Source organism: Mirounga angustirostris, unplaced genomic scaffold (genome assembly GCF_029215605.1).
Source record: "Mirounga angustirostris isolate CCGP_5_RB_7025 unplaced genomic scaffold, mMirAng1.0.hap1 SCAF_1, whole genome shotgun sequence".
NCBI classification, from domain to species: Eukaryota; Metazoa; Chordata; class Mammalia; order Carnivora; family Phocidae; genus Mirounga; species Mirounga angustirostris.
This window is the reverse complement of record NW_026991709.1, coordinates 155,917,881-155,936,647: the sequence shown is the minus strand read 5'-3', so window position 1 is coordinate 155,936,647 and position 18,767 is coordinate 155,917,881. Positions and strand designations below refer to the sequence as shown.

At 38.4% G+C, this 18,767-nt stretch overlaps 1 protein-coding gene across 6 annotated transcripts in view; it reads right to left on the bottom strand.

The window, feature by feature from the left end:
• Positions 1-72: 72 nt before the first annotated feature.
• Positions 73-18,767, bottom strand: part of ZNF197 (zinc finger protein 197) — a 39,598-nt gene continuing 20,903 nt past the window's right edge. For 2 of the 6 annotated variants that reach the window (XM_064590735.1, XM_064590726.1), the window contains exons 2-5: positions 16,675-16,834; positions 16,217-16,323; positions 15,808-15,934; positions 73-5,081 (exon numbers count right to left, since the gene is read on the bottom strand). In XM_064590735.1, coding sequence (XP_064446805.1) covers positions 2,764-5,081; positions 15,808-15,934; positions 16,217-16,323; positions 16,675-16,792 — 2,670 coding nt within the window. In that variant the 5' untranslated portion in view covers positions 16,793-16,834 and the 3' untranslated portion in view covers positions 73-2,763. Of the gene's footprint in view, positions 5,082-15,807; positions 15,935-16,216; positions 16,324-16,674; positions 16,835-16,952; positions 17,097-18,044; positions 18,528-18,767 lie in introns of those variants that run through there. The other 4 variants (XM_064590728.1, XM_064590720.1, XM_064590715.1 and 1 more) reach the window with 4 other exon arrangements.

Here is an 18,767-nt window from a genome sequence, read left to right as displayed (position 1 = left end):
CCAGTTTCTCTGCATCCTTGCCGAGATTTAATAACACTGTTTTTCTTTTTTTAAGCTATTCTGACACGTGTGCATTTTTTTTTTTAACTTGTATTTCTCTACTGGCTAATGATGGTGAATATCTTTTCATTTATTTGCTCTCTATATTTTGGTGAAATGTCTTTACATGTCTTTTGCCCATTTTCTAATTGAATGAATCTATTATTGTTGAGTTTTGAGATTTCTTTATGTAGTATAGATACAAATCCTGTTGAATATATGATTTACAAATATTTTCCCCAAGTCTGTAATGTCTTATCACTCTTAAAAAGTGTTTGTTTTTGTTTTTTTTGCAGAACAAATTATTTTAATTGTGATGAGGTCCAATTTATCATTTTTCCTTTTATGGAGCCTGCTTTTGATGTAAATCTAAGAGTTTTTTGCTTAGTCCTAGCTCCTGACTATGGATGGATGGACGGATGGATGGATGGATATTTGCCTATGGATATCAAATTCCACCAGCAGCATTTGTTGAACACGCTATCCCTTTTACCGAATTGTTCAACCTTTGCCAAAAATCAATTGGGCATTTGTGTGAGTCTATCTCTGGCTCTTAGTGTCTTATGGTTCTTCAGTATCTTTTAAAAACAACCTCCCTCACCCACTTTTTATACCTTTCATTCTGGAAAATATAACACATATACAAAAGCAGAGATCAGTACAATGAACACCCAATATTCATCCAGCTTCAACAATTATCACCCTCTTCCTTTTTCATCATATTTTTGAAGAATCCAGTGCAGTTTTCTTATACAATAGTCCCTGTTCTAAATTTGTTTCTTGTTGTGTCATTTATCTTGTTCGTCTGCTTCCTGTATTTCCTGTAAACTGGCGATTAGGTCTAAGAAGCTTGATAAATTCAGGTTACACTTCTGGCTTATTGCATCACATGAGGAGGCAGATAATGTAGGTTGTCTTGGTCTTAGTGATGGTTAAGAGGTGAATGCCAGCTTCTCTGTTAAAGTACATCTTCCCCTTTGTAATTACATAATCTGTAGTGATTCTTCTATAGCACAGATACAAAGCATCTCCATATTCATTACCTCATAACAACTTTGTGAGGTAGATATTCTCCCTCCTGTTATACAGATGAGGAAATCAAGGCTCCAAGTAATAAAAGCATCTGTCCAAGGAAAGTGGCAGAAGCTGACTTATACCCAGGTCTTAAGACTTTAAATCTTGGGCCCTTCCATTTTTCACTCTTGTTTACCTTTCAGTCTAACGAGGAACCAGACCTCAAGGAACTCTGAGGTTGAATTAGTAACATTTATCAACACATCAGTTCAATGCTATTATTAGAAACACAATCTGGATATTAAGGTATTTATAGTCCAGCTGCAGAACTGGGAGTTTTGAGAATTACAATATAAAAATAGCAACTCAAGAATATAGGATGAATTAAATCTACAAATGTACAAAAGAGAACAGACTGAATGAATGATTGGTTCACAGGCAGTAATGGGCCTGACCACTCAGGGGTGGATTCTGAATCGATTTAATCAGAGCTTTAAGGACTTGGTTCTTGTGAAACTTATTAGTAAGTTGAGTACTGGAACAGAATGTTGCTTCTTGAGTAACAAGCTTTCATATGTCAGCAGTGGTGAAATGTTGATTAGAACTGAGAATAAAGTGGCAGTGATCATTAGCTCAGGGGTTGGAGTTAAGGACTTTTCCCTATGAACAAGGAAAGCAACACAGGACTGTCCTTCCATTTTGACATTCTACATCTGCCAGGTTTCAAATCTGAAGGTTGAAAAACAGTTTTCCTTGGCTTCAGTGTTAACAACTGGACATAATATTGCTTTTCCATAATAAGCCAGTATTTTACCATCAAAACAAACTAGGCATATTATCTATTAATCCCATCAAATTCTGAAAACTATCTTTTTAAAAAGTCTTCTAGACTATTAAATCCAAAGTAAGCTATCCATCATACTTCCTCTTAAAAAATGAGTATTTTTGAAGTTCCCAGAGTCCTAATATTGATGTAATAAACAAACATTACATTATGCCATAATGTATGCCAAACATACATTATGTTCTAGATTTTGACCATACCTCTTTTACCCAACTTTATTGACAACTAAATTATTTCACAAAGTATGTTCACAACCATCCTTTCACTTAATCCTCAAACCCTTTTAAGAAAGCATTATGTCAACACTTGACTGACAGAGAAACTGAGGCCTAGAGGCTGACTTAACAACATCACATAGCTAGTAAGAGGAAGAGCCAGGACCCAAACCTCGGTCTTCTAATTCCAAATCTAGTGCTCTTCTTAAGTTGTCCTCAAACAGCAGACTCTTGCCCACTCAACTCCATGTCTGACATGTCTCAATCATATGCTCGAGACTTTTTGTAGCAGTGAAGCTATTTTTAAAATGTACAATATACACATTTCCAGAAACAATGTCCATTTCTTAATACAAAGATATTTTTGCTATCATTTACAACTACATCATTACATATCGTAAGGTTCTTCAGAGCCTTCAAGTGCTCTAAGGCTCCTTTCCAGAGTCATAACAAATGGTCTGGGACATAATATTCTTTAACTAGAATTTGGTTTATGTAGTCTTGAAAGTCTAGATTAACTTTCTTTCACATGCAAATCATTTGTCTACAAAAGGGTCAATCATGAATTTTTTCCTTGCAAGGACCATACACTGCCATTTGTCTAATAGTTACTTAGGTAGGCAGGGATTTTATCCCCTTTTACAAATGACACTAGATTTTCTGAATCTCTGTCTTGGACTCATTGGCATTTTGGAGCCAAGAGAATTCCTCCACAGTATGGATTTCTTGTTGAAGATGAAGGTTTGAAGTTTGAGAGAATTCTTTTTCAGACTCATCACATTCACAAAGTTTTCCATCTGTATGAATTTTCTGATGTACAGTAAGGTTTTTTCTCTGCCTAAAAACTTTACTACAATCATTACACCCATACGGTTTCTCCCCTGTATGGATTCTCTGGTGGCCAACTAAATTCCTTTTAGAAGTAAAAGATTTTCTACACTTCTCACACTCATATGGTTTTTCCCCAGTGTGCATCCTCTGATGTACAACAAGGTTTTTATTCTGACTGAAGTCTTTTCCACACTCATTACATTTATAAGGCTTCTCTCCAGTGTGGATTCTTTGATGTACCATAAGATTTCTACTAGAGGTAAGAACTTTTCTACATATATGACATTCATAGGTTTTTTCCCCACTGTGAATTCTTTGATGTTCAATGAGGTTTCTGTTGTAAGTAAAGCCTTTCCCACACTCATTACATGCATAGGGCTTCTCACCAGTATGGATTCTCTGATGGGCTATAAGGTTTGAGCGGTAACTGAAGACTTTCCCACAGTCACTGCATTTATAAGATTTTTCCCTTGTGTGAATCCGCTGATGTCCAATGAGGCTTTTCTTCAAAATGAAGCATTTACCACACTCATTACACTCATAGGGTTTCTCACCACTGTGGATTCTCTTATGTTCAATGAGGTTTCTGTTAGAACTGAAAGCCCTTCCACACTCACTGCATTCAAAGGGCTTTTCTCCGGTGTGGATTCTCCGATGTACGAGCAGGCTTGAATTATAACTAAAAGCCTTCCCACAATCCTCACATTTGTAGGATTTCTCCTGTGTATGTAGTTTCTGATGGACCATGAAACTTTTGCTCATGATGAAAGTCTTCCCACACTCTCGACATTCATAGGGCTTCTCCCCATTGTGTAGTCTTTCATGGTCAATGAGGTTTCTGTTAGAACCAAAGACCTTGCCACAGTCTTTACATTCATAGAGATTCTCTCCAGTATGGAACCTCTGATGTAAAATGAGGCTCTTCTTTAGAATGAAAACTTTCCCACACTCATTACATTCGTAAGGTTTCTCTCCATTGTGGAGTCTCTGGTGGTCAAAAAGGTAAGCACTCTGAGTGAAGGCTTTCCCACATTCAGTACATTTATATGGCTTCTCTCTGCTATGCATCCTCTTATGGTCAATGAGGTTTGACTTTGAATTGAAAATCTTCCCACATTTTTTGCAACCAAAAGTCTTCTTTTCTGTGTGTACTCTCTGGTGTAAGAGGAGGCTTTTGCTTCGAATGAAAACTTTTCCACATTCTTTACATTTATATGGGTTCTCTGTACTGTGGAGCCGCTGATGGTCAACAAGGTAAGTGGTCTGAGCAAAGGTTTTTCCACATTCATCACATTTATAGGGCTTTTCCCCAGAGTGGATTCTCTGGTGCAGAATGAGGCTCTTCTTCAGAATGAAAGCTTTCTGACACTTGTTACATTTATAAGGTTCTTCCCCTTTGTGGAGCCTCTGATGGTCAATGAGGTAAGCATTCTGAGAGAAAACTTTCCCACATTCATTACATTTATAAGGTCTCTCCCCAGAATGGCGCCTTAGATGTATAATAAGGCCTGAATGCCTATAGAAGCCCTTTCCACACTCCTTACATTTATAAGGCTTCTCCCCAGTGTGGATTCTCTGATGGTTTAGAAGGTAAGCACTTTGAGAGAAGGCTTTCCCACATTCATTACATTTATAAGGTTTCTCCCCAGAATGGTTCCGTAAATGCATTAGAAGGCTTGAGCGCTGAATAAAGCCTTTTCCACACTCCTTACATTTATGAGGTTTCTCACCAGTGTGGATTCTCCGATGGTTTATAAGATGGGAGATTTTATTGAAATGTTTATAACATATATCACATTTATAAAACTTCTTTCCTTCAGTACCTATTAAACTTTCAGAAAGAGCTGAACCTGAAGTCAAGCTTTCTCCAAATTCCTTCCACTTTTGGCCTTGTTTTTCTGGTAGAGTCCTTTTCTTCTTATCTATTTCACAGACGGAAACTTTCTTTAGGGTATCTCTTTCCCCTGTTTTAGTTTCCCAATGACTTGCCAAAACTTGCCATTCACATGCTTCCTCAAAATCTAGGATCTGAGGAACACCTCCCTGAAGTCTTTTGGATGTTCCTTTTTGAGAATCAGCTCTTTGAGAAATGCTTGGCTTTGGTGTCACCTCCTCATTCTCAGTCATGGTCTCCCATTCTGGTAAAAGGAATTAAAAATGCAAATGTTACCATGTCCCTGTGTTAGTAAGAATAAGATCTTCAAATGACTTTAAAACAAGCCAGTAGGGTACACTTTTATATGAATACAAAAAGAAGACACTTTTCATTAAATGAAAGTACAAAACAGAATCCTACATTGATAAGGTTGTGTTTTAACACAGAACTTACTCGGACACTTTTAAGCTCCTTGTCTTCAGGGAGCAGATGGAAAAATATAAATGATGTTGAGTAAACAGATATAAGGAAGAACCAGACAGAGAACATGGGATCATGCATAGGTGGTTCAGACATGAGGCTCAGGAACCTGGATGGAACAGGGAGAATCATTTGGCTTATAAAGAACTGTCTCTTTATTTTCTTCTTGCTAGGAAGATGGGAACTCTAATGGAGAGAAAATATATGTCAGGACCCTAAAATCATCTTTAATTTTTGAAGAGTCAAGTGCATATTTTTTAATTACTTGAAAGCAAGTAACCTACAGGGAAAAAATCCACTAAAAAGCAACTTAATGCTTAGAATTCATCTATAACTCCCACTATTCCTTTTAAAATTGAGAAATGGAAAACATCAGGACTGAGTTAGATTCAACTAAATATAAAAAGGAAGAGGGGTGCCTGGGTGGCTCAGTTGGTTAAGCATCTGACTCTTGATTTCAGCTCAGGTCATGATCTCAGGGTCATGAGATTGAGCCCCAAATGAGATTGAGCCCCACATCAGGCTCTGCACTCAGCATGGAGTCTGCTTGTCCCTCTCCCTTCCCCCGCTTGCTCCCTCTCTCTCTAAAATAAATAAATGAAAATCTTAAAAAATATATATATACATATGTAAGAAGAAATACAGAATGAAAAAAAAAAACATAGACACATTTTAAAAACATAATACATCTATAAAATGATGTGGCTGAACTAGTAAACTGCCAGTCTCTTTCTACTCCAACATTCTCAAATATTGTAAAATGTGAAATTATCTTTTTGAAAATGTTTTGGCAACTTACTTTCACCATCCCAATGTAAGGAGAAATCATGAACTTGTTTCCCAAATTATCTAGTAAGTAAAATAATGTGAATAATAGTAATATTATCTTCTATTACAGGATAACAACCCTGTTCTTCTACCCAAATAGAGAGAAAAGACATAGGAAAGAAATAGCTATTTTATTTCATTATAAATTTAACTTATGAGAGGGTAAGGATAGGAAATACCTAATAAATGTCCACCTGAACTACATTCTTAGGTCAGATTTACATATCTCAACTGCCCCTTTCTCCAGGATTCAGGCAGGACTGCCAATCACATTACTTCACCTGACAATAGGGATGGGCATGTGTCCTATCCAATACTGGTACTCCAGTTTCCTCGTCCACAGTGATTGGTTTCAAGGAGATTCTCTTTAAGGAAGTAGAAGTGTTTTAAAGAAGTAGAAGAGTTTTTAAGAAGTGGAAGTGTTGCAAGTGGTTTATTGATATGAAAAATGGTTAAGAAATTAGCAATTCTTGGGGCACCTGGCTGGCTCAGTCATAGAGCATGCAAAATCTTGATCTCGGGATTGTGAGTTTGAGCCTCACATTGGGCACAGAGTTTACTTAAAACAAAAAACAAAAACAGAAAGACAGAAATGCCTTAAAATACATATTCAGTATTCTAAATGTCTTGAAAGGAAAAAAGAATGATTAAAATACTTTTTTTTTTTTTTAAAGATTTTATTTATTTATTTGAAAGAGAGAGAATGAGAGACAGAGAGCATGAGAGGGAGGATGGTCAGAGGGAGAAGCAGACTCCCTGCCGAGCAGGGAGCCCGATGTGGGACTCGATCCCGGGACTCCAGGATCACGACCTAAGCCGAAGGCAGTCGCTTAACCAACTGAGCCACCCAGGAGCCCCTAAGAATGATTAAAATTCTTAAAAAAAGAGGGCGCCTGGGTGGCTCAGTTGGTTTAAGTGTCTGCGTTCGGCTCAGGTCATGATCCCAGGGTCCTGGGATCTGAGTCCCACATTGGACTCCCTGCTCAGTGAGGAGTCTGCTTCTCCCTCTCCCTCTGCCCCTCCCCCCTGCTTGTCTCTCTCAAATAAATAAAATCTTTTTTTTTTTTAAAGATTTTATTTCTTTATCTGACAGAAAAAGAGAGAGAGAGAGTTCACAAGCAGGGGGAGGGGCAAAGGAAGAGGGAGAAGCAGGCTCCCAGCTAAGCAGGGAGCCCAACGCAGGGCTCGATCCCAGGACTCTGGGATCATGACCTGAGCTGAAGGCAGCCACTTAATTGACCGAACCACCCAGGCACCCCTCAAATAAATAAAATCTTTAAAAATAAAATAAAATTCTTAAAAATAGAGAAATTAGCAATTCTTATATACACAGTTATGAGCTGGTTACGCTATTTTAACCAATTTTAGTATAGAAATTTTATTATAGAAATCAGACAATGTGTAGACCTATTGAGCTTTAGCAGACTTGGTAGAAAAATGTCAGATTGATAGAGGAAGCTGGTTACTTTCTGCAATCTTTGATGAAGCCTGCAAGAAACAAACAGGCTTCCCTACTTCCAACCCTCTCCTCTTCTTTAATCCACGATCATTCCATTGCCAATTATCTTTCCAATAGGTAAATTTGATCATGTCACTCACCTGCTCAAAACAAATGATTCTTCACTGCCTAGACAATAAAGCACAAGTAACCAGCATAGCCCAAGAGATGCCCTCACCCACTGTCTGCCTATCTTTCTGGTTTCACTTCTTGCCAGTATTCTTTATGCCCCTAGACTCTAACCAGAGAGAACTACATGCAGATGCCCAATGTTATGTTTTTGCTTGCTTCTCTATCACTGTCCATGCTCTCTTCTCTTCCTGAATTGTTCTTCCTTTTCCCAAGTCACTACAAGCCCAATATCCACACCCTTAAAAATAAGCCCAAAGTCACCCCCTCTAGACATTACCAAATATTACAGAAATAAAAAGGATTCTAAGGGAATGCTACAAATGATTCTGTGCAAATAAACTGGACAATTTAAGATGAAATGGGCAAATTCCTAGAAGGACACAAATTACTAAAACTGACTCAAGAAGATATAGAAAATATCAATAGATCTCTAAAAAATAAAGAAATTGAGTCAGTAATCAAAAAACCACCCACAAAGAAAAGCCCAGGCCCAGAGTGCTTCACTGATGAATTCTACCAAACATTAAAATACCAATTTTTCACAAACTCTTCCAATAAACAGAAGAGTTGGGAACACTTCACAACTCACTCTATGAGACCAGTATTACCCTGATAACCAAAACCAGACAAAGACATCACAAAAAAAAATAAAAAAGAAAAGAAAGAAATCTACAAATAGACCTTATGAATATAGACATGAAAATCCTCAACAAAATACTAGCCAGCAACACATGAAAAAAAATTATACACCATGACCAAGTGAGATTTATCACAGAAATGCAATTTGGTATAATATTGGAAAATCAATTAATTACATATCAATGTAATGAATGACAAAAATCACATAGTCATCTCAATAGATGCAGAAAAAGCATCTGGTAAAATCCAATACCCCTTGATGAATAAAATACTTGACACAGTAGGAATAGAAGGAGAACTTCTTCGATGTGATAAAGTTCTTCAGCCAAAAACTACAAACAAAATCCAAAGCTAACATCAATTACTTAATGGTGAACAATTGATGATTTCTCTCTAAGAACTCTCAAGAAAAAGATTTCTGTTCTTGCCACTTCTATGCAACATAGACTGCAGGTTTCAGCCAGAGCAATTAGGCAATAGAAAGAAATAAAAGTCATCCAGATTGAAAAGGAAGAAGTAAAACTACCTCTTTGCAGATGACAAGATCTTATATGTAGAAAATCCTAAAGAATCTACCAAAAAAACTGTTAAAACTAAGTAAGTACGGCAAGGTTGTAGGACACAAGATAAATAAGCAAAAAAGTGGGATTTCTACACAATAGCACTGAACAATCTTAAAAGGAAATTAAGAAATAACAGCATAAAAAAGAATAAAAGACTTAGGAATAAATTTTAAAAAGAAGTACAAAACTTATACTCTGAAAACTAAGAAACACTGTTGAATGAAGTTAAAGACTCAACAAATGAAAACATATTCCATGTTCATGGATTGGAAGATTTAATACTGTTAAAATCGCAATGATCCCCACATTGATCTATAAATTCAGTGCAATCATCCCTATCATAAATCCCCTGGCCTCTTCAGAAATTGACAAGCTAATACTAAAATTGATATGGAAACTCAACAAGCCTAGAATAGCTAAAATAATACTGAAAAAGTAGAACCACAATTGAAGGGCTCACACTTCCTGATTTTAAAATGTACTTCAAAGCAACAGTAATAAGACAGGGTTCCACTGACATAAGGATAGACATATAATCAAAGGAACAGAATTGAGAGTGCAGAAATGAGCCTCCACATTTATGGTTAACTGATTCTCAAAAGGGTACCAAAACAATTCAGTGGGGGGAAGATGCTGCTGAGATAATGGAATGGTGCTGAGACATGATGCTGAGACATGGAAAGAATGAAGTTGGACCCTTACTCACACCACATACAAAAACTAACTCAAAATGGATCAAAGAACAAAACTAAGAACTGAAACTATAAAACTCTTAAAAGAAAACACATACATAAATCTCCATGACCTTGAATTAGGCAATAGTTTCTTAGATGCGACAGCAAAACACAAGCAACAAAAGAAAGGATAAATTGAAATTCATCAAAATTAGTAACTTTTGTGCTTCAAAGGATATCACTGAGAAAGTGAAAAGACACTCACAGAATGGGAGAAAATACTTGAAAGTCCCATACCTGATAAGGTATTTGTATCTAAAATATATAAACTCCTACAACTCAACAATAAAAAGACAACCCAATTAAAATATAGGCAAAGAATCTGAAAAGACATTTCTTCAAAGACATACAACCAATAAACACATGAAAAGTTGCACAACATCTTTAGTCATCAGGGAAATGCAAATGAAAACCACAATGAGTTATCTTTTTAGATCCACCAGGATGGCTATAATCAGAAAGATATAAATTATTAAATTATATATATATTTTTTAAGATTTTATTTATTTGACAGAGAGAGATGCAGCGAGAGAGGGAACACAAGCAGGGGGAGTGGGAGAGGGAGAAGCAGGCTTCCTGCAGAGCAGGGAGCCCGATGCAGGGCTCGATCCCAGGATCCTGGGATCATGATCTGAGCCGAAGGCAGATGCTTAACGACTGAGCCACCCAGGAGCCCCAAAATTATTAAATTATTAAAGATTGTAAATGCTGGGGAAAATCTGGAGAAACTGCGGGATACCTGGGTGGCTCAGGCAGTTAAGCGTCTGCCTTCAGCTCAGGTCATGATCCCGGAGTCCCAGGACAGAGCCCTGCATCGTGCTCCCCCCTCAGCAGGGAGTCTGCTTCTCCCTCTGACCCTCCCCCTTCTTGTGCTCTCTCTCTCTCATATAAATAAATAAAATCTTAAAAAAAAAAAGATCTGAAAGATCAGAGAAACTGAAACCCTTATATACCAATGGTGAGAGTGTAAAATGGTGCAGCAACTTTGGAACAGTCTGTCAGCTCCTCATATGATTAAACAGAGTTACCATTTGACCCCGTGGTTTTTGTTTTTTTTTTTTAAGATTTTATTTATTTTATTTATTTATTTGACAGACACAGAGATAGTGAGAGCAGGAACACAAGCAGTGGGAGTGGGAGAGGGAGAAGCAGGCTTCCCCTAGAGGAGGGAGCCCGATGTGGGACTCGATCCCAGGACCCTGGGATCATGACCTGAGCTGAAGGCAGATGCTTAACGACTGAGCCACCCAGGCGCCCTGACCCAGTGTTTTATAAGGATGGATGCTTCTGTGATTTGTCTTGCATAACCAACAACCTAGACCTGAATGTATGCAGGCAGGCTACAGAATGTTGTTTGTGAGACTCAGGCTATGTGAATAACCTTGGAAGCCTCATTATTTAAGCTATATTATCTGGCCTCCAGGTCAGAACTGACCCTTCTGGGCGCCAAGAGTTATAAATCTTGCCTCACATCCCCTCCTCCTACAAAGCAGGGCTGGCTCCCCAGAATGTAACCCGGGAGGGGAGGCAAGTAGCTCCTTGAAAATATAGCCCAGGCTCCATGATAACATAGAAACGCAGCTAACTCCAAACTGCACATAGGTGAACAAATGTTTAACTTCAGATCCCATCATTTGCCCTATAAATATGGCCCTTATGGGGATGGTCAGTTGGAAGTCTCACCTGAGTGGAGGATGCTCCGCCCAAGCCTCTCAATCTGGACTCCAGACAGGCTGTCTCCATGGGGCTTCCCCAGCTAATGAGGTTGGATGTTGTGTTACCTGACTAATGTAACATTGTCTTATTCTCATTTATTGCTTACTATTGCTCTCATTTATGTGTAGATTCCTTTCTTCTGTTTCTATTAGGTTTCTATAATAATAAACTTTTCTCTCCTTTTAGAAACCAAAACGCAGCTGTTGTGAATATTTTCACAGAACACCCAGGTATTCCACTCCTTGGTATATATCCAAGAGAAATGAAAACATACATCCACACAAAAACTTGTGCACAAATATTCACAGCAGTGTTATTTATATAGCTCAAAGGTGGAAACAAAATGTTTATATGTCCATCAACTGATGAATCAATACAATGTGATATATACACACACAAGAGAATATTATTCAGCATTAAAAGGAATAAAGTATTAATACATGCCACAATATGGATGAACCTTGAGAACATTATGCTAAGTAAAAGCAGTCACAAAAGACCACATACTGTAGGATTCCATTTATATAAAATGCCCATAGAAAAGGCAAATCTAGAGAGATAGAAAGCAGATTAATGGTTGCCTAAGGCTGGGTTGGAGGGGCAGTTGGGTGAAATGAATTTGACTGCTATATGGTACAAAGCTTCTCTTTGGGGTGATGAACTATTCTAAAATTAATTGTGGTGATGGTCACACAGCTCTGTGTATTACTAACAACCACTGCACTGTAACCTTTAAATGGGTGAATTATAAGGTATGTGAATTATAGCTCAATAAAACTGTTATTAAAATAAAAAGTCACCCCCACGTAAATCTTTCCCTTAGCCACCCACCCCTGCCCCCACTCTCCTAGTCCCACTATCCCAAGCTCCTATGGGCTCCCATACTTGTGCACGCTTTTATTACATAGCATTTGTCACACTGTACTGTAATTATTAGTATAAATGTCTACCACTCCAACTTGAATGTTTGAAGGCAGGGGTAGTTAAGCTTAACATATGGGAAGTACTCAATATTTCCTGAATTTCCTTCAAATTCTATTCCAATCCCTTAAATAAAACATATACAAATCTTTTACATACTGAAACAGTGTGTGCAAGCCATCTGAGAATCTGCTTTTCTACCAAATAGTTTATCAGTGCATGGAAATTGAGCACAGAATTGTCATATTTGATAGTGTCACAGTATAACTCCAAGTCAAACACAATGGTTTGCTTATTAGTACTTTCTCTATCTCGGGGAATTACGTTGTGCCCAACTTTTAACCATTTATATATACTTTGCTGGTACTATCCTTAGACATGTTAGTTATTTTCCTCTTTCTGAACCATTTCTTTAAGGTATCATCCTCAAATGAAAATCACTAGGTCAAAAGGCATAAACCCCTGGGTATCTGCTTGCTAAAGTCGTAACAATACTGCTTGCTAAAGTCCTAACAATATTGCAGTTGAAGCATATCTTATTTTTTGTTTTTTTTTAAAGATTTTATTTATTTGTCAGAGAGAGAGAGAAAGAGAGAGCACATGGAGAGGGAGTGGCAGAAGGAGAAGCAGGTTCCCCGCGGAGCAGGGAGCCCGATGCGGGACTCGATCCCAGGACCCTGGGATCATGACATGAGCCGAAGGCAGACGCTTAATGACTGAGCCACCCAGGCATCCCGAAGCATATCTTATTTGTTAAAATTGATTCAAACTTCTCTTTCCTCAAAGAGCTAGACTAAATAAGCAATTCCATTTTCTTCTCTTTTTTTTTAGTTTAACTCTTAGACCCATCTAGAATTTATTTTGGCTTATAGCATGAGTTATATGGATCCATGGTGAGTGTTTTTCATAAAATTCACCAATTTACTCATAAAACATATTTTTAAATTCTTAGAAAAGATGGATTATTGAGTAAATAGCATTACAACTACTAAAAGCCACTTGGGTTAAAAAACAAAGAAACAAATTAGATTCATATGTCATTCTATATATCAAGATAAATTTTAGATAGAGTAAAGCTTAAGAATAAAAAGGAAACAATAAAAGTACCTGAAAACAATACAAGTGATTTTTAAAAAAATAATAATTTTACTGGGGCGCCTGGGAAGCTCAGTCGGTTAAGTGTCTGACTCTTGATTTTGGCTCAGGTCATGATCTCAGGGTCATGGGATCGAACCCCACAAGGGGCCCTGTGCTCAACATGGAGTCCGCTTGAGATTCTTCCTCTCTCTCTGCCCCTCCCCCTCCCCTGCTTGCACACACTCTCTCTAAATAAATAAATAAAATCTTAAACAAATAAAAATAATTTTACTGAGAAGACCACAAAGACCATAAAGGAAAATACTGCTAAATTTAATACTACATAAAAGATTTCCTAAGGCTTAAAAATAATAACTCATAAATAATGCTGAAAGGCAAACAAATGGGAAAAACACTTGTCAATACTTGACAAAGGGGCAGTTCTCATAAATAAAAGAAATATGTAGAAAGGCTATGAATAGGGGTGAAATGACCAATAAATGTGAAAAGATTTCCACCACACTAATAATCAAAGAAATGAAAAACAAAAAATAGTATTTGTCATCTACCTAGCAGAGATTTAAAACACTGACCAAATCATAAGCACATATAAGGGAGATGGGCCCTCTTTTGCTCTTTTCATGGGAAAATAAGTTGGTACATCATTGGTAGAAAGCAGTTTGGTAACATGTATCAAAATATAAAATCTACAGAATGTTTGGCCCACAGTCGGCACATCTAAGATAGTAAAAGATACATTCTCATTAAGCGTAAAAATTTACAGTATAAATTACTGTAAACAAAATAATAAGGTTGCAACATACCAAAAAAAATCAGTATTTTCATATATGTACACTATAGTCAATTAGAAAACATCAGAAGATTCTAATTCCAAAGAATCAACGTTCTCTTGAACTATGCAAGATCCAGATGAAGACAATTTAAAAACAGGCCTGAAACATAAAAGCAGTGCTGAACAAATGGAAAGGCATGTAATGTTCTTGAATAGAAATTCAGTATCATAAAGCTGTCAATGTAAAGCATGATACACAAACAATGGAATAGTATGCAGCTATTTAATTATACTATAAATCTGTATTTCAGTTCAAATTAGATCAGTGCATTAGTTGATTCCTCAATTTTTAATGTATATTTGTCCAAACAAAATCTTACCCTTTTCTTCAAAGTCCAGCACAAAGCTAACTCCTTTATGGCCTTTCCTAATCTCAGGAATGGTATTGGTTGCTTTGTCCTCTTCATTTCCATCTTAAAAGGTTTATCACACTCTTATACTAATTATTTTACTCTGCCTTGTTTATTCTTTCTATGCTCATCTCCCAAATCATGATAAGCTACTTAAGGGCAGAATCATTTCCACAGTTGCTATCACATGATAGATATTTTCATGTTTGCTGGAAGCACAAATGGCTACTAAATATTTTTTAAATGTTCTTACTTTAGGGGTGCCTGGGTGGCTCAGTCATTAAGCGTCTGCCTTAGGCTCAGGTCATGATCGCAGGGTCCTGGGGTCGAGCCCTGCATCAGGCTCCCTGCTCGGCGGGAAGCCTGCTTCTCCCTCTCCCACTCCCCCTGCTTGTGTTCCCTCTCTCACTGCGTCTCTCTCTGTGAAATAAATAAATAAAATCTTAAAAAGAAAAAAGTTCTTACTTTATTACTAGTCATAAAAATCCACTAGAGAATAAAGATATTACAACTTTAAAAAATCGTATCAGCAACAATTTAAGATTTTTATTTATTTATTTGAGAGAGAGAATGAGAGAGAGAGAGCACAAGAGAGGGGAATAGGAGAGGGAGAAGCAGACTCCCCGTTGAGCAGGGAGTCCGATGCAGGACTCAATCCCGGGACTCCAGGATCATGACCTGAGCCGAAGGCAGTCGCTTAACCAACTGAGTCACCCAGGCACCCATATCAGCAACAATTTAAAAGAATGGGATTACGCAGTACCAATAAAGGCAGAGCAAAAGGAGTGCTATGTATCTCTCCATGAGGACAGAGATCACCAAGGAAAGCAATTTGGCAGTATGAAAGAAGAACCTTAAAATAATTCAAACACTTAGGCCTAGTAATTCTACTTCTAAAAAAATAATGAGAAATAAAGAAAGACGTTAGGTACAGAGACAGATGATTATTACAGAAATTATCTAAAATAAGGAAATGGCTGAATTATGGGACAAACTTTGTAGCCAATAAAAAAAACTCAGGAAAATCAGAAAGGTAATATGTCAAAACAGTAGTTGTCTACAAAGAGTGGGTTTAAGTTGTATTCTCTTCTTTCTAATATTCTATGTTTTCCAAAATAAGTATATACTACTTTCATAATCAGAAAACAAAGGCTAATGAAATAAAGGTAAGAATGATGGGAAGAAAGAGTCCTTACCTAGGGAGGTCACATTTCCATAGTTCTCCAACATCACATCCCAGTATAAAGCCCTCTGAATCGGGCCCAGACACTCCCATTCCTCTGAAGTAAAGCATACTGACACTTCCTCAAACATCACCAACTCCTGAAATAACAGGTATGTGTGAGATTATCCATGCCCAGGAGCTCCCCTACTGAAAAGTTCCTTTCACTTCTGGGTAAGGACACATTATGAGGCCATGAGGCAAGCAAGGGCTATCAGAGAGACATAAGAAAACCCCACACAAAGTCTACCTTCCAATCACATGGACTGTGATTTACAGATAGGAACTGATTGGGCCCCAAACACTAGGATGACAGAGGATACCTCAGCCATAGTTTGGTAGTGCAGAGAGGGCCTTAGGAAGGAAAGAGAATGCAAACCTACCTGGGGCTGGGCTGTTAGGAGCATGAGGGCCATTAATTGATTTCTTGGGTTCTCTTCCTGGGAAAGGGCAGAAGCTTCAGGGGCAGAAGAATCTGAAGGAGCAAAAGCTGCACATGAAATTACTGCTGTTCCTGACCACTAATCCAAGTCCCATTTCTTCTACAAACAAGGAATTCAGAAAGACCCAGAACTCCCAGGACTAGACAATGATGGCTATAAAATGACTTACAAACCTCTTCTGAGTAACCCCCATGTGAAGGACTGGAATAATAAAAGAACAGCAAATAGAATGGATAAAAGATCACAGGGACCCAGGAAAGGATAGGTGGGGGAATAACAGAAAGAACTTGGTACCATAAGGGTTTCATATACAAGACAGGAGAGGAGGCAACTAACTGCAAGTTGGAGGAGCCATAATAAAGATCCTGAGAAAGTCCAAAGCCAGGATCACTAAGTACCATGTTGTGGATCCTGAAGATTGAACATCACTGGGTCAGTAAAAGGATTTTGGCAAATTTCAGTTGCTATGCGGCTGCCAATGGGTGCATGAGGAACTGCTGTTCCTGGAGTGTTCATCCCTTCCTGAAGAATGTCCTGGTGCTGAACAAGAACTGGAACCTAGGAACAAGCAAAACAAAATAAGCTGACTTTTCTTGTACCTCCAGAAAACGGGCTCACCTAACCACTATGGACCTCTTTCTGCCCACAATCTCGAACTGTGAGATCAGAGACCCACCTCAAGTATGGAGCATCAAAACAGCAGTAAAGCTTTGCCTTGAGAACAATGGAGCTGGCCCTCTAGCCCCACTCATGGCACTGGTGACCTCTCCCACTGAGACTGAACAGAACGGTGGAAACAGAAGCGAGATCTGGGTGTGGGCTAGGAGGGAATGGGAAGTAACAAGTAATAATTAAGAGTATGGGTTTTAGCTTCAGACCTGGTTTTAGATTAGACTTGGGTTCAATACACTCTTCTACTTATTTACCCCTTTATTATCCGTTCTTGCTCCAATAGAAGGAACACCAGAGTCTAGACACATGGTTTTGCTGCTACCTAGATATCTGACATAAGACAATCCAGCAAACCTTTCTCTGCCTCCACTTTCCTCTCTCTCAAATAAGAATGGATTAGTGCCTTGTAATGAAATACATAGCTCTAAAAATCTTCATTTTTATGATTAAAATAAACAAGCCCATCCTTGGTGCCACTCCCAAGTTTTAAGTTAGGTTTCAGACTTCTTATATACAAATGTTTCTGGTGGACTACAGAGTGACAGAAAGAGATCTCACACACACTAGGAAATATATTAAGATCCCAATTTAATGGTCAAGAATATAAAATCTTTCCAGAAGTAAATATCTCAACCCAATTCCTTGGCCCACATAATCCCCAGTAGGGGCACACATGGGAAGGTCCTGCCAGATTTAGAAAGCTTCATTCTTGCTGTCCCATTGCCATTTATACTCCAAGCTTACATCATCATTCCTAACAAACTTATACAAATAATACATATGCTTCTGTTTAGGGGAACACTTAGAAACATTATGTTCTTCAGGTTATTCAACCAAACTCTGCATTAGCAAGCATCACCCAGAGGGATAAAGTGTACTAATTCTGAATTAGACCCAAGATGCCAATCATAAATCCATTTCTCTGCAGATATTCTATGATCTGAAATAGCTCATGAGCCTGCTGTAATAAGCATTACAGTTGCTAATGAGCTATTAATTGTTTACAAAAATTACAGGATCACCCTCCAGCCCAGCTTGCCCTGCCTTAATTCTCTCCTTCCTTCCATCCCAAATCTCTCCCCTCCCCCTTTCTCACTTTTAGTGCTGGTCCATCGAGGTCTTTCTGTAGCTCCTCTACCAGGGCCACAGCCTCCTCACCACTCCCAGGGCGATGGATCTGCACCCAGGTCCGAATCTCCCCAGGCAGAATGCTCAAGAACTGCTCCAGGACCAGCAGTTCCAGGATCTGGGCCTTAGTACGTGCTTCTGGCCTCAGCCATCGACGACAGAGCTCCCGGAGCCGGCTCAGTGCTTCCTGGGGTCCAGATGTCTCATGGTAACGTAACTGTCTAAAGTGCAGGTGGGAGGTCTCCCAAACAGAGGAGCTGCTTCCTTGGAAGCTGGTTCCCCATTTCCAGGTATCATCCTTCCCTTTAACAAGACCCTCTTGTCTCAGAGCATTGTGGGCCCAATTTTCTCTTGTCATTGTCGTCATTTAAGAAAGGCTCCTCTCCAGGCCCCTTCAATCCTTGCTTCAATCCTTGCTTCCTTAAAACTTGGAGAATATCATCTAGAAGACCTCAAGAAATCATTGATAAAGTTAACCCAAAGCAATAACCAAGATTTCCAGACCCCAGTCAATTTCCTGTAATGAAGAGAACCTTCCTAAATGCAAGGTTCTAGGTTCCGGGCAGTGCCTCCTCTGACAGAAGCCCCTGCCCAAGGCTCTAAGGACACAGACACTCATGTTACCTAGACCACTGCTGCAACCAAAGTAATGAAATCCCTTTAGTCTTTATTCACAATATCTCCTCCACCT